This window comes from Sinocyclocheilus rhinocerous, unplaced genomic scaffold (assembly GCF_001515625.1).
Source record: "Sinocyclocheilus rhinocerous isolate Xijiao unplaced genomic scaffold, SAMN03320098_v1.1 scaffold295, whole genome shotgun sequence".
Taxonomy (NCBI): domain Eukaryota; kingdom Metazoa; phylum Chordata; class Actinopteri; order Cypriniformes; family Cyprinidae; genus Sinocyclocheilus; species Sinocyclocheilus rhinocerous.
In genome coordinates this window covers 34,775-48,358 of record NW_015647035.1, presented here as the reverse complement: position 1 = coordinate 48,358, position 13,584 = coordinate 34,775, and the positions used below count along the sequence as shown (strand labels likewise).

The following is a 13,584-nucleotide window of genomic DNA, read 5'->3' as shown; positions in this document are numbered from 1 at the left end:
GCCTGCTTTAATATTCAGGACATGGCAGAATGCTGTGTTGTGAATAAAACATACTGTAACTGTACCTGTGAGTCTGCAGACGCCAAGCAGAGAAAGGAAAAATACAACAGAGATGAAAAGAGATGGAGAGACTTTTGACAATGCATCTGAAGAACAGATATGAGAACAGATGAAAGAAATATTCCAGTTTCGCATTCCTGGTACAGCTTAGTAACACACTATAATGGGACTCCAGATGGTATGGAGGGAAGTAGGATGATGAGATGAAAAACAAAAGGGGATGAGAGAAACAGAGACTGTAAATAACGATGAAATTGTTCAGAATACCATTAAGACATGTTAAAGTGACAACTGTGAGGATGGAAGTGAGTACAGAGAGCTCAGTTACAGACTGACATTAGAGACTGACACACACACACCTTGCTGACGTGTTTTTTCGTTTTCTTGTTGCAACCCTGCAGAGCTTTCTGTCCACAGGACGTGGTTGAAGAGGCGGTGCTGGTGCTCCTCATCACAGAATCAATGGTGAGACAGTCTTCCTCACATTCATACTTTCTTCCTTGACATGCTGTGTTGTGACGTCTCTTTCCTTTAGCTGCATATTGAGAACTATTGCATAATTAAATTATAGGAAATAGGAAAACCTGACATTATTCATCAAATCATCTTCATGTTGTTTCAAACCCATTTGATGTTATTTGTTCTGTGGAACACAAGAATCTTCCTCTATTCTATACTAAGTTTAAAGTGACCTCTAAATTGTCCTTTGGAGGTGGGACTGTTATTCTAGGTGGATGAACTTGGATGCCCCAGTATGCTGAATATACTGCATTTGGCATGGAAACAGTTTGACACATAAGAAATTGTCTGCTAATCATCTTATGACATACACTGCTGTTCAAAAGTTTGAGGTCAGTAAGATTTTTGTAAAGAAATTCATACTTTTATTCAGCAAGGATACATTAAATTGATCAAAGGTTAGGATTCGTTTATTTTATTTACAGACCCAGACCGTTTTACTAGAACATTTTAACATATGAATTTAGTTTGTTTGTCAGATAAAGCAACAGGCAACACAAATTAAATGACAGAAATGATTGTTTTATGAGTTAAATGAATGGGGAAAAAAAAAACTTTTTTGTATTCTTGACTCATAATACTTATGAGTGTGACAAGTGGGCTTGGATTAATTAACATGGATGTGCTGGGCAATTGAATGTTGTGTGCTTCAAATAAAGACAGGAAGCTTTTTTAGAACTAGTGCAACATTCTAAAGATGAAAGAATGCACATGACACTACAATTCAAATGTTTGCGGTCAATAAGATTTTTTTTTTAATAGAAATTCATACTTTTATTCAGCAAGGATACATTAAATTGATCAAAGGTGATAGTAAATATATTTATAATGTTACAAAAGGTTTCTATTTCAAATAAATGCTGTTCTTTTGAACTTCATATTCATCAAAGTATTCTATATGTCAGGGTTTTCTCAAAAATATTAAGCAGCACAACTGTTTTCAACATTGATAATAACTCTGAAGACTGGAGCAATGGCTGCTGATAATTTAGAAAAAATATTTTAAATATATTAAAATAGTTATTTTGAATTGTAGTAATATTTCACAAAATTACGGTTTATACTGTATTTTTGATAAATGCAGCCTTGGGAGAATAAGAGACATCTTTCAAAAACATTAATTCACAAAAACCTTGCCAACCCCAAACTTTTGTCTAGGAAGGCTGATTCCCTGATTCGAAGTTTCTTTCTGACTGTGATGTGGTGTGTGATTGTTTGTCATCAGTGTTTGGAGCGGGCCATGAAGTTCTCCTATAATGAGTTTCATCTTTGGTACCAGCTTGGCCTGTCTTTAATGGCAAGTGGGAAGGTGAGATTCATGTCCTATTGTCATCATCGCTGTTCTGTTCATTTATTAGTCATTCGTTGCTATAATTGGCTATATTTTAGATTCAATTAAATAAATATGTTCTAGTAACTGAAAGAAAGAAGATACCAAAGGTTTACTCACCCTCAAGTTGTTTCAAACCTGTATGAGTTTCTTTCTTCTGTTGAACACAAAAGAAGATATTTTGAAGAATGTTGGTAACCAAACAGTTGACGGTAGCCATTGACTTCTATAGTATGGAAAAAAAATACTATGGAATGGCTACTGTTAACAACATTCTTTCAAATATTTTCTTTTGTGTTCAACAGTAGAGAGAAACTCATACAGGTTTGAAACAACTTGATGGTGAGTAAATTATGACAAAATGTTCATTTGTGGGTGAACTATAACTAGACATGTTAAAAAAGAGGGTTAAAGGGATACCCAAAAATGAAAATTCTCTCATCATTTACTCACCCTCATGTCATCACAGATCTGTTGCTACAGTAATCCATACAACTCCAGTGGATGAATAAAAATCTTCTGAAGCAAAACAATAGATGTGTGCAAGAAAAATACTCTTATTTTAAACATTTTTAACTATAAATTATTGCTGCACCAAATTATTACTTTTTTTTTACTGAAACACATTAAAGTTTTCAATTAGCCTGAAAACAAAAATAAAGCTGCAGTAATTAAATTTGGTTAACTGGGTTTTTATGCTGTTCGAGGTGTTGTATTCTCAGGTGATATAACCCAGTGGTTCCCAACCCTGGTCCTGGAGGCACCCCAACACTGCTCATTTTGCATGTCTCCTTTCTCTGACACACCAATTTCAGGTCTTGGAGTCTCTACTAATGAGCTGATGACCTGAATCAGGTGTGTTTGATTAAGGAGACATGCAAAACGTGCAGTGTTCGGGTGCCTCCAGGACTTTTTTTGCGCAGGAAGTGGCACGGAAGCGCAGAAGACTGTCACTTCTCATGTGAGCTTCACAATACGCTTACATTGTGCTTCATGACATGCTTATAGTACATTTATGTCAAATGTTGCATTCTCAACACTTACATGAATGTGTTTACAACATTTCACCAAAAGCAATGGTTGATAGTAAAAAAAAAAAAATTGTATGTACTATACAGTATATAGCATAGTATGTTTCTTAAATGCACCTGTCATTGTGTGACATCGATTCATCCGCTGGGGTTGTATGGATTACAGCCATGATGACTGTATCTGCTTTTTAGAGTGTCAACATTCTGGTACCTGTCACTTTGTGATCACAGAGATGGGTTATTTTTCTAAAACTCTTCATTTGTGTTAATAAGAAAGAAAAAGCTATATACATCTGGGAGGACATGAGGGTAAATAAATTTGAATAATAAAAAAAAGGGTGCACTATCCCTTTAGAACTATGTGAAACAATGGAGAAGGATATAACTGCAGCCCGGAGATCTCCAAATGGGGGCGGGAACTCCAAATGGGGGCGGGAACTCCAAAATAGGGCGTGGCTTCCTCCTATTGACAGACAGGCACATGACACGCATGCGCAATTTTTCCCCCCAATCCACTTCAGTGCAAACTCCGCCCCACAGCTGATTCTAAAGATTTTATTGGTTGTGTCAATTAAAGTGTTGATTTCCTACATTATGCTACAAAAAATGCTAACCCCTAAACCTACCCCACACCTGACCCTAACCTTAACCAGTGAAATTGACTGCACGGCGGGATTGGCGCTGAATAGCGTGGTAAAGAAAGATGCAGTTCAGGAGATAAACAGTTAATAAGATTATGCGATATGAGATTGTTCCGTAACTCCCCAACCGGACCTCACCGGACAAAGGCACACCCAGCGTCACTACCCCCTCCCACCCTGCGAATTTCGAGCCCCGGGACGCCCCCGCTGCTTAGAACAAAGCAATAGAGTGAAATCTTTCCCCTGCGCTGCGCTGGGACGGCTGGCGGGAGAGCTCGTGGGTGATTCCCGTTTACATCATGAAGCAGATGTTCAAACTCCAGTCTGAACACCACTGGCCACAAGCTTTGGGCTCTGCTCTCACGGAGAATATTTACTTATATAGCATATTTTATTTTAGATGAACTAGAAACAATGTTAAATTTATAAAGTTTTATTTTGAAATGTAAGTCAATAACAATTGGCTGAAGCCAGAGCCAATGGTGAAAGTCTTTGCGGGAGGAGACCCCGCCCCATTTTGGAGGTTCTGCCCACTTTTGGAGTTCACGCCCCATTTTGTAGATCTCCGGTCTGCAGTTATATCTACTTGAAACAATGCGGTGCTTGAAAGTTAGAGCCAGTTGTGTAGTAACAGACCACCAATCATAAACTGACTCATTGTCTGTCTCATTGAATATTCATGAGCTTTGTACAGATGCAGGAGCAAATCCCATTCTACATTTTTCTTCCAAGTGTTTTGTCGTTGTTTTTTATTATGTTTCAGAAGTCTTACGATAACCTGAACAATTACATGAGCTTTGTACAGATGCAGGAGCAAATCCCATTCTACATTTTCCTTCCAAGTGTTTTGTCGTTGTTTTTTATTATGTTTCAGAAGTCTTACGATAACCTGAACAATTATTGATGACATCTCCACACATAGACAAGCAGTTATTAAAACAGGCCGTGCTCTTATTGTGTAATCTATTTGTCCAGTCAAAGTTATTAACCTCATGAATATGCACATGAGAATGCTCATTCAGGGCTTACGGATGTACTGAGTGATAATCCAAAATGACCCTGGCTTAATGATTTTTATGAGTAAAGGTTCATGCTTCTTCCGTTGTGTGTACATGAATGCAGAACACTTACATAAAGAAATATCAAAATATCACCGTCACTATCTAGGGTAGGGTTTGTGTCACTGCTACATTTTGAAATACTATACTTTCTTACATATATGTGTATATATATTTGAAAGCTGTAATATTAATGTTATTTTACAGAATGAGGGTGCAGTGTCAGTGCTTAAAGAGTGTGTGACAATGAGACCACAGGACCCCATCCCACCTCTGCTTGCAGCAAAAGTGTCCATCAACCAGCTGCACTGGGTGAGAGAAACACAAAAACCACATGTGCACAATATACAGAATCATTCAGCAAATCTAAAACAAAAGCAAAAAAAGTGCTGTGCAAAAAGTTTTGTTTTATAGAACAGTTAAAATCAGTTAAAGCTCCAGTTAAAGCTGAAAGAGTTCCAGCTTCTAAACGTACACAAGATTAAAATAAATAAATTAATTAATACTTTATTCAGCAAGGATGCATTACATTGATCCAAAGTGACATTAAATACATTTATAATGTTACAAAATACTAAGTTTAAATAAATGCTGTTCTTTTGAAATTTCTATTCAACAAAAAATGCTAATATATATATATATATATATATAATTTTCCATAAAAATATTAAATAGCACAACTTTTTTGAACATTGTAAGAAATGTGAGATTAAAATCAGCATATTAGAATGATTTCTGAAGGATCATGTGACACTGAAGACTGGAGTAATAATGCTGGAAATACAGCGTTGCATCATAGGAATAAATTACATTTTAAAATAATTAAACATTGTTCATGAAAATTTTAATATTTCACAATATAGCTGTTTTTACTGTATTTCTGGTGAGCATATGAGACTTCTTTCCAAAACATTAAAAATCTTACTGACCCAAACTTTTGAACCGTAGTGTACATCCTAGCAAAAGGAATGCATATGTTTTAGGCTATGAATGAAATAAGCAATGTGCATTTCAGGAAAATTCATTGAAAATATTCATTTTGGCATCCATAAATCCTTAAATCCTAATCCCATAAATCCTATATAATCCTACTATGTTTATAATAAAACTAGCTATGTTCATAGCATTATTAATTTAGAAATGACCAGATGAAACTAGAACTGTACAAGAAACATTATATCTGTATTTTTCAGTCTTTTTAAAATGCTCTTTGTTCAGTACATATCGCTCAGTCCTAGAAGAGCTCTAGATTCAAATCGCTAATAGGTGATCTCTGTTTTACATTAGTTACATGCCCATACTAGTTATACCAATAAGACACAATGCAATGTCACAACACTACCAATCAAATACACCCTGCAGCACTGTTGACAGAGATTACGGCACATCTGTTGGAAGTGCAGTGCTGAATACAGACAGCACACCATAAGAGGCTTATAGCACAATATCTGGCTTTAATGCCAGATAGCCATCCCACAGTCACACTTCAGACCGGCCTTTTATCATCACAGCATCACAACAGGGTAGGGGATTTGTCCTCAAGCATTTGTCCTTGATGCTGATTCATGTCAGCATGTATAGCATTTAAATTAAGGAATATCATACAACATTTAGTCATGATTACATGATTACATTCAAAATGAGTTGTTACAATTTTGCATTATATGCTTAGGCAGTTGATATGACCTAAACTGTTTTTTTTTTTAAATTATTTTATTTTTATACACTACCGGTCAACAGTTTGGAATAAATATGATTTTTAATATTTTTGAAAGAAATTTATTTTGTGTACCCAGGCTTTGTTTATTTGGTCAAAAATAAAGTAAAAACAGTAAAATTGTGAAATGTTATTAAAATGTAATATGACTGTTTTCAAGTTGCAATTTATTCTTGTGATGCATTCCTATGAATAATGGTTCTTATTATTATCAATGTTGAAAACAATTGTTGGTGCTTAATATTTTTTTGTGGAAACTGTTTGAGCACCAACAACTTTGGTCTTTTTTTATAATGATTTTATAATGATTTCTGAAGGATCATGTGACACTGGAGACTGGAGTAATGATGCTGAAAATTCAGCTTTGCATCACAGGAATAAATTACATTTAAAATATTTTAAAATAAAAAAAGTTATTTTAAATTCTAATAATATTTCACAATTTTAGTGTTTTACTGTATTTTTGATCAAATGAATGCAGCCTCTGCGAGCATAGTAGACTGCTTTCAAAAACATTACATTTATCTTGTTTTCATATTCTTGCAGTTTTTATGACCTTATGTTAATTGAGCGACATTTTTAAAATCTGAAATATTTTATTTAGCTTATGCTTGTTTCCAAAGTATAGTTTATGGTCACCGATGATACATTTAGGAACATTCCTTGTTGGGTTTGAACCCGTAACCTTGAAGTTTTCAGGGCATAGCTTTAACCGCAACACTACTCCACCAGTATATCTCACTGTAAGTTGAGAGGCACTGATATAAATCATCCAAACATCTAATGCATGTGTAAATGTGTTTGTGTCAGCTGGAGGATGCAGTGTCCCTCTCAGCAGGTGTGGTTGCTTTAGGAGAGTCTGCTGGGGAGTCTCTTCCTCGAGCTCATCTGGCCATCGGACTGTGCCGTAGTCTGCAGGCCTCTGACGGTAAGCCCGGCCTTTAACCGTGATTATCCTTCTCTGAACCTAAAAAATGATATAGGCCCCCAGCTTTCTTTAGCTGCTCTCTGCTCCCTCATGTCTGCAGTGACTCTTTCACTGTATGTTTGCAGCTCCGCTGAAAGCTGATCGCGATGAGTTCAACAGAAGAGCGCTGCAGTCACTACGGAAGTACGCTTGATGTTTACCTGTGTACTTAACACAGATTGTGTTAAGGAGGCTTCAGCCACCCACTCTGTGTGGGAATTGTTTCAGTTTATACTATGACTTTTATTGATATTAAAACTAGCTGCTAATTTTTTTCCTAAAAAGCCACAGTTAGTTTGGGGTCTGTAAGATTTGTCTAACGATTTTGAAAGAAGCCTTGTATGTTCACCAAGGCTGCATTTATTTGATTAAAAAACTGTAAAAACAGTATAATATTATTACAATTTAAAAGAACTGTTTTCTATTATAATATATTTTAACATGCAATTTATTCCTGTGATCAAAGCAGATTTTTCAGCATCATTACTCCAGAATTCAATGTCACATGATCCTTCAGAAATCATTCTGATATGCTGATTTGCGGCTCAAGACACATTTCTTATTATCAGTGTTGAAAACAGTTGTGCTGTTTAATATTTGGATACCACAATACATTCAGGATTCTTTGATTAATAGAAAGTTCAAAAGAACAGCATTTATTTGAAATAGAAATATGCAACAACGTAAAAGACATTACAGTTCAATTTAATGCAGTCTTGCCAAATAAAAATCAATTTCTGTAAAAATATCGTAATGACCCCAAACTTTTGCACATTAGTGTATCTATATGCAATTCTTTTCTTTCTTTCAAAAACTAGTGCTGTCAACAGGAAAACAATATAATCACAAATAACCTCATGATTATTGATCAGTCTGAAACTGGTGATACATAAATTTTCTGAATGTCAACATAAAAATAATATTTACAATAAGCATATTTTATTAATATTAACATCTCACAGATATTTTGGTTGTAGTTAATGTGTTATGGAAACTTGATTCTGAATCAAATCAGTTCATTTAAACTAATGCTAATGCTTTCAAATTAAATTGTTTTTAATCACATTACTATGCAGTTTAACAATTTCTTTAAAGAAATGCAGTGTCACAATTAATTCCAGCATGTACACTTAGTGAAGAGTCAGTCGTGAGATGACTGGCAGAGGTCAGCCTGGAAACAAGGTGATGAAAACTTCACAAAGACTTGTTTTTTTACTTCAGAGCACATGCACTGGACCCTGAGGACCCTCAGATCTCCTTCTACCTCTCTTTGCAGCTCGCTCTGGTCCGACAGGTTAGCACATTAACACATCAATCTCACTGACTAGATGCAGAATCGTGTCAGGATATCAGATTTCTGTTCTTCATATCTTCCAAGAAAAGAAATTTACATTAATCTCTCTTCTTATTTTGCATGACTGTGGATTTTTGTAGCTTTTGTTTACACGTATGACGGTCAGGGTCATATTATTGTGTGAATACTGTAGTTCTTTATCTCATCATATTCCTATCTATTGTATGTGACCTCTTGTGTTTGTGGTAGGTGTCAGAAGCGATGGAGCCGTTGCAGTTGGCTCTGAATATTCGTGGGGATGATCTGCACTCTCTACACCTGCTGACTCTACTGCTCAGTGCCCAGAAACACTACCAACACGCCCTTGATACACTTAAACTCGCCATTATCCAGCACCCGGACAACTTTAAGTATGCTTTATGTGTTTGTTCTACTTCAAAAAGGATAGTTCAACCAAAAATTAAAATTCTGTCATAATTTACTGAACTTCATGTCATTAGACATCAGTGGCGGCTCGTGGGTTTTAAAATAGAGGAGGCACACTAATTTAGGGGTTGAACGACTTCTGATTTTTTTAAGTCAACTTTTATGTGATGAAAGTCGAGTCGAAGTAGACTAGTCGCTGATGACGTCTTTAATGAACAAATGAGTCTGGAGCTGTGACAAAGTGTATGTACACAGTGTACCTTGTACCTTGTACCTTGTACACAGCTATGGCATATGACGCAGCGCTGGCCACATGGCTATTGCTCCTATAACAGCTTTTTTATCAGTTGAGAGTATGCATTTATTTGTCATTTGAACTGTCTGGAAACGGAGTGTAAATGTGGAAGTCCTTCAAAGATTTCTTATCCTTTTGCGCCTTCTATAGGACCAGTGACTAGTCGACGTCAAGCTTAAAGTGTCATGGCAGAGCATTGAAGTCTACTAGTCGATTAGTCGGTGCAACCCCTAGTTAGGGCTAGTAGAATAAGTTGACATGTACTTGTAAAGTTACATGTCTGTTGAGGGACCATTAAAATAAAGTGGTATCCATTCTAAACCCGAGTTTCATCATTCACAAAAACACAAAAAGAAGGTATTTTAAAGAATGTTGGGAACCAAACAGTTTTGGCTACCATTGACATCCACTGTATGGACAAAAATGCTGAGACATTTCTCAAAATATCTTCTTTCATGTTCCACAGAAAAAAATCATTTTTGGGTGAACTACACCTTGAAGTCCCATTGTCTGAATGTCAAGTCAAATAACTTTAAATATTGAAATAGTGCTTTATCTCAATTTGTTCCAAACCTGCATAAATTTCTTTCTTCTGCTGAACACAATAGAAGATATTTTGTAGAATGTTGGTAACCAAACAGTTACTGGTAGCCATTGACTTCCAGTAGTATTTTTACCTACTATGGAAGTCAGTGGCAACCAGCAACTTGAACATTCTTCAAAATATCTTCTTTTATGTTCCACACTAGAAAGAAACTTGTACAGGTTTGGAACAACTTAAGGGTGAGCAAATGATGACAGAATTTTCATTTTTAGGCGATCTATCCCTCTAACTGCATTAAAAAACTGTACAGGTTTGGAACAACTTAAGGGTGAGCAAATGATGACAGAATTTTCATTTTTGGGCGATCTATCCCTCTAACTGCATTAAAAAAACAAAATATCAAACCTAGTGGCATCTGAATGCAACTTCAGGACTGCATCTTTTTTTTTAATCAGCTGTTGTTGCAGTGATTTTAGATTTTAATGCAGTGAGTAGTTTCATCTAATCTGACATAATTTTAACATTTAAGTGTAAATGTTAATTTCATGTGGACTCTTAGAGAGTTCTAGTGCTTTTAAGTGATCTGTCCATCTCTTTCCTAATGAGGAAATGTTCCCTTGCCTTCACCTGCACCTGATCTCCAGTTGCTCCCTGACCTCCAGTCCAGTTCTCCTGGCCCAGTGTTGTTATTATTAACTAGAATTAAAACAAATAAAAATGGTTCTTGTTATTTGAAATAAAGCTGAAATAAAATAGAATATAAACATTAGATGAGACATTTAGAAAAATTAAACAAAAAAGTGTTTATACTGAAAGAAAATAAGGTGAAGTACAAAAATTACTAAAAAGAAATACAAATAAATTAAATTAAATACACAAATATAAAAAAAAAAGATAAAAATGACAAAAGCACATAAAATTACTAAAATTAAAAATATAATTCAAAATATTAATAAATACTATAAAAGTGTATTAATAATACTAAAATAACAATGTCACTGTCCTGTATTGGGTATTGGCCATTATGTCTGTACACCAATTTTAGCTTTAGTCCTCCTAGGCTAATCTGGAGTGTATCCCAGTGAATTCAGATTTATATATGCACTTCACCACCACGCTACAATAACCCGTCGCAGCAGGATGATCTGTCAGTCTCTCTGGATCTCTTTCTCACTTGAGTGAATGTTCTGCTGCCCTGTTTACACACACACTCTTAATTGCACACACCCACACACACACACACCTTCACATTCATCTCGCTTCACCCCTCCGCCCTTCAGCACACACAGACGTCCACCCACTCACAGTTCAGGGGAAGAATGTCCCCAGACAGCTGCAGAATTGCTAGATTCTGTTAGAAGCAGCTGAAGCATTGGGCACTGATGATGGAGAACTAGGGTTGATAGTGATAGTAGTGTGACCCAAGAAGTTCTGTAATACCCACAGAAAACTATCAGTTAGCATTATCTCAGTGGCAGTTGCTCGTGATCTGGATGCTGCTGTCTTTGCTTCATGGGTGCTCAGTTCAGGAAATGTTTATTGATAGTGACTGAGGTGTAACTGTCTTTAGGACTATGTGATATTTCAGTTTTTCTTTTTTAATATATCTGCAAAAATGTCAACAATTCTGTGTTTTTCTGTCAATATGGGGTGCTGTGTGTACATTAATGAGGAAAAAAAATTAACTTAAATGATTTTAGCAAATGGCTGCAATATAACAAAGAGTGAAAAATTTAAGGGGGTCTGAATACTTTCCGTACCCACTGTATATATTTCTAATTCTAATTATTAATTCATGTAATCATGAATCATGTAAGAAGTAAAACATAACATACATTGTATATAACATACAACATTTTTAAACTGCAAAATGTACAATTTACTCTCTTATTGCAAGTCTAAAATCTTTAATCAAATTATAATATCACATTCCACCTCTAAAATGAGAATTTTTCCAACTCTCTAGCTCCATTCTAGCCCTCAATTCCTTGATTTTTCTTGAGTACATAAGTGAAATGACTTTAACTTAACATCATCTGCACAATCTTCTGAATAGTTGATATATTGCCCAGCCCTAATATGTTTAATCTAAAATATATTATATATACGCCACCATTCAGAACACTGGGAACAGTAAATTTTTTAAAAATGTTTTTGAATAGTCTCTAATGCTTATCAAGACTGCATTTATTTGATTAAAAATACAGTAAAATTGAAAAATATTATTACAATAATTTTTAATGTTTAATTAATGAAATGAATATGTTTTAAAATGTAATTTATTCCTGTGATGGTAAAGCTGAATTTTCAGCATCATTACTCCAGTCTTCAGTGTCACATGATCCTTCAGAAATCTTTATAATATACTGCTCAAGAAACATTTCTAATTATTATCAATGTTGAAAACAATTGTGCTGCTTAATATTTTTAGAAAGTTCAAAAAATATATATAATCCTGTATTATCGGGTTTGATAAACAATTTTGATAAATGATTTTGTGGGATCCAGGACTTTCTCATTCTGTCTCTTTTTTGGTGCATTTTGCACTATAGTTTATTCCTTGTTATTGTGTGTGTTTTAGCCTTCTGTTTACCAAAGTGAAGCTGGAGGAGGTTTTGTTCGGACCCGCTGCAGCTTTACAGACCTGTACAGAAATGCTGCAGTGGTGGCAGAGTCGCTATGATTTTACCCGTCTCAGGTAATGTGCTGCATGTGTGAGTGAGTGAGTGCCTCAGGTGTGTCTGTGTTGTATGTTGTGATTTCATGCATTCTGCTCTCTGTTCCAGTGAGGAGGATGACACTAGCAGCATACCTCCTGATCCAGGCCCGCTGAGCAGGAAACCCAGCGGCCTCCATCTCACGCTCCCAGACTTCCAGGAGACAGAGACCGGTGTGTATCATGAGTGTGTGTGATTGCGTGTGTTTATGTGACTGAGACGTGTGTCATGTTGTATCAGGGTCTCAGAGTGCCCCGTCTCTAGCTGTGTCCCGTCTGGAGCAGGCCATGTCAGAGGTGTCGGCGCTCAGCTCCGCCCACAGGCACGGCCCCGCCTACATTTGGACCACCCTGGAACGCATCTGGCTGCAAGCAGGTATGTCGTAAGTGTAGTAGTTACACTTCCTTTTGTAATATATCATTACCTATTATTTCTGTAACTTTTATTAACGTTAACCAGAAATAAATGACAGGTTTAAAATATTTTTGTAATATTTTAGAAGGGCATAAATAGCTGTTTGCTGACATTATTTTCCTGTAAGACGTGCTCAAACGTTTTTTTTTTTTACTTGAGGTCAGTCATTATTTAATGTTGACCTTAATACATTTGGGAAGTCCTTGACGTATTATGACATTATTTGGTTATGTTATTTTTGTGTTATTTATATGCTGCTCTGCATGAATTGCGTTTCCCAGGGATCTTACACTGGGTGTTTGTGCCCTCTTGTTCCATTCCCAGCATTCCTCTGGCATGGGTTCATTTCCTGTCTAAAATGGGACACATCCTGATTCTGTACAAATGAGGGAATGTGAGAGCACTAGCAGAGCGGCCCATTGACATAAAGAATGGGCGTGATGTCATACTAATGGTTCAAAATGAACGCAGTCCATCATGCAGCAAACATCAGCGGCCATTTGTAATGTGTCAGTGTTGTTATGTGCTATGTGTCAAAATTGCATAATATTAAATATTTTAATATGCATTA

At 35.9% G+C, this 13,584-nt stretch overlaps 1 protein-coding gene across 1 annotated transcript in view; it reads left to right on the top strand.

Annotated features, from left to right (window-relative positions):
- The window catches only part of LOC107708367 (tetratricopeptide repeat protein 7A-like), a 34,831-nt gene that overhangs the window by 12,471 nt on the left and 8,776 nt on the right, over window positions 1-13,584 (top strand). Inside the window, exons 9-18 of the mRNA XM_016512566.1 lie at window positions 462-525; window positions 1,664-1,888; window positions 4,847-4,951; window positions 7,167-7,284; window positions 7,410-7,467; window positions 8,545-8,617; window positions 8,867-9,027; window positions 12,464-12,580; window positions 12,669-12,772; window positions 12,840-12,974. Of these exons, the coding sequence (XP_016368052.1) occupies window positions 462-525; window positions 1,664-1,888; window positions 4,847-4,951; window positions 7,167-7,284; window positions 7,410-7,467; window positions 8,545-8,617; window positions 8,867-9,027; window positions 12,464-12,580; window positions 12,669-12,772; window positions 12,840-12,974 (1,160 nt within the window). The remainder of the gene's footprint in view (window positions 1-461; window positions 526-1,663; window positions 1,889-4,846; window positions 4,952-7,166; window positions 7,285-7,409; window positions 7,468-8,544; window positions 8,618-8,866; window positions 9,028-12,463; window positions 12,581-12,668; window positions 12,773-12,839; window positions 12,975-13,584) is intronic.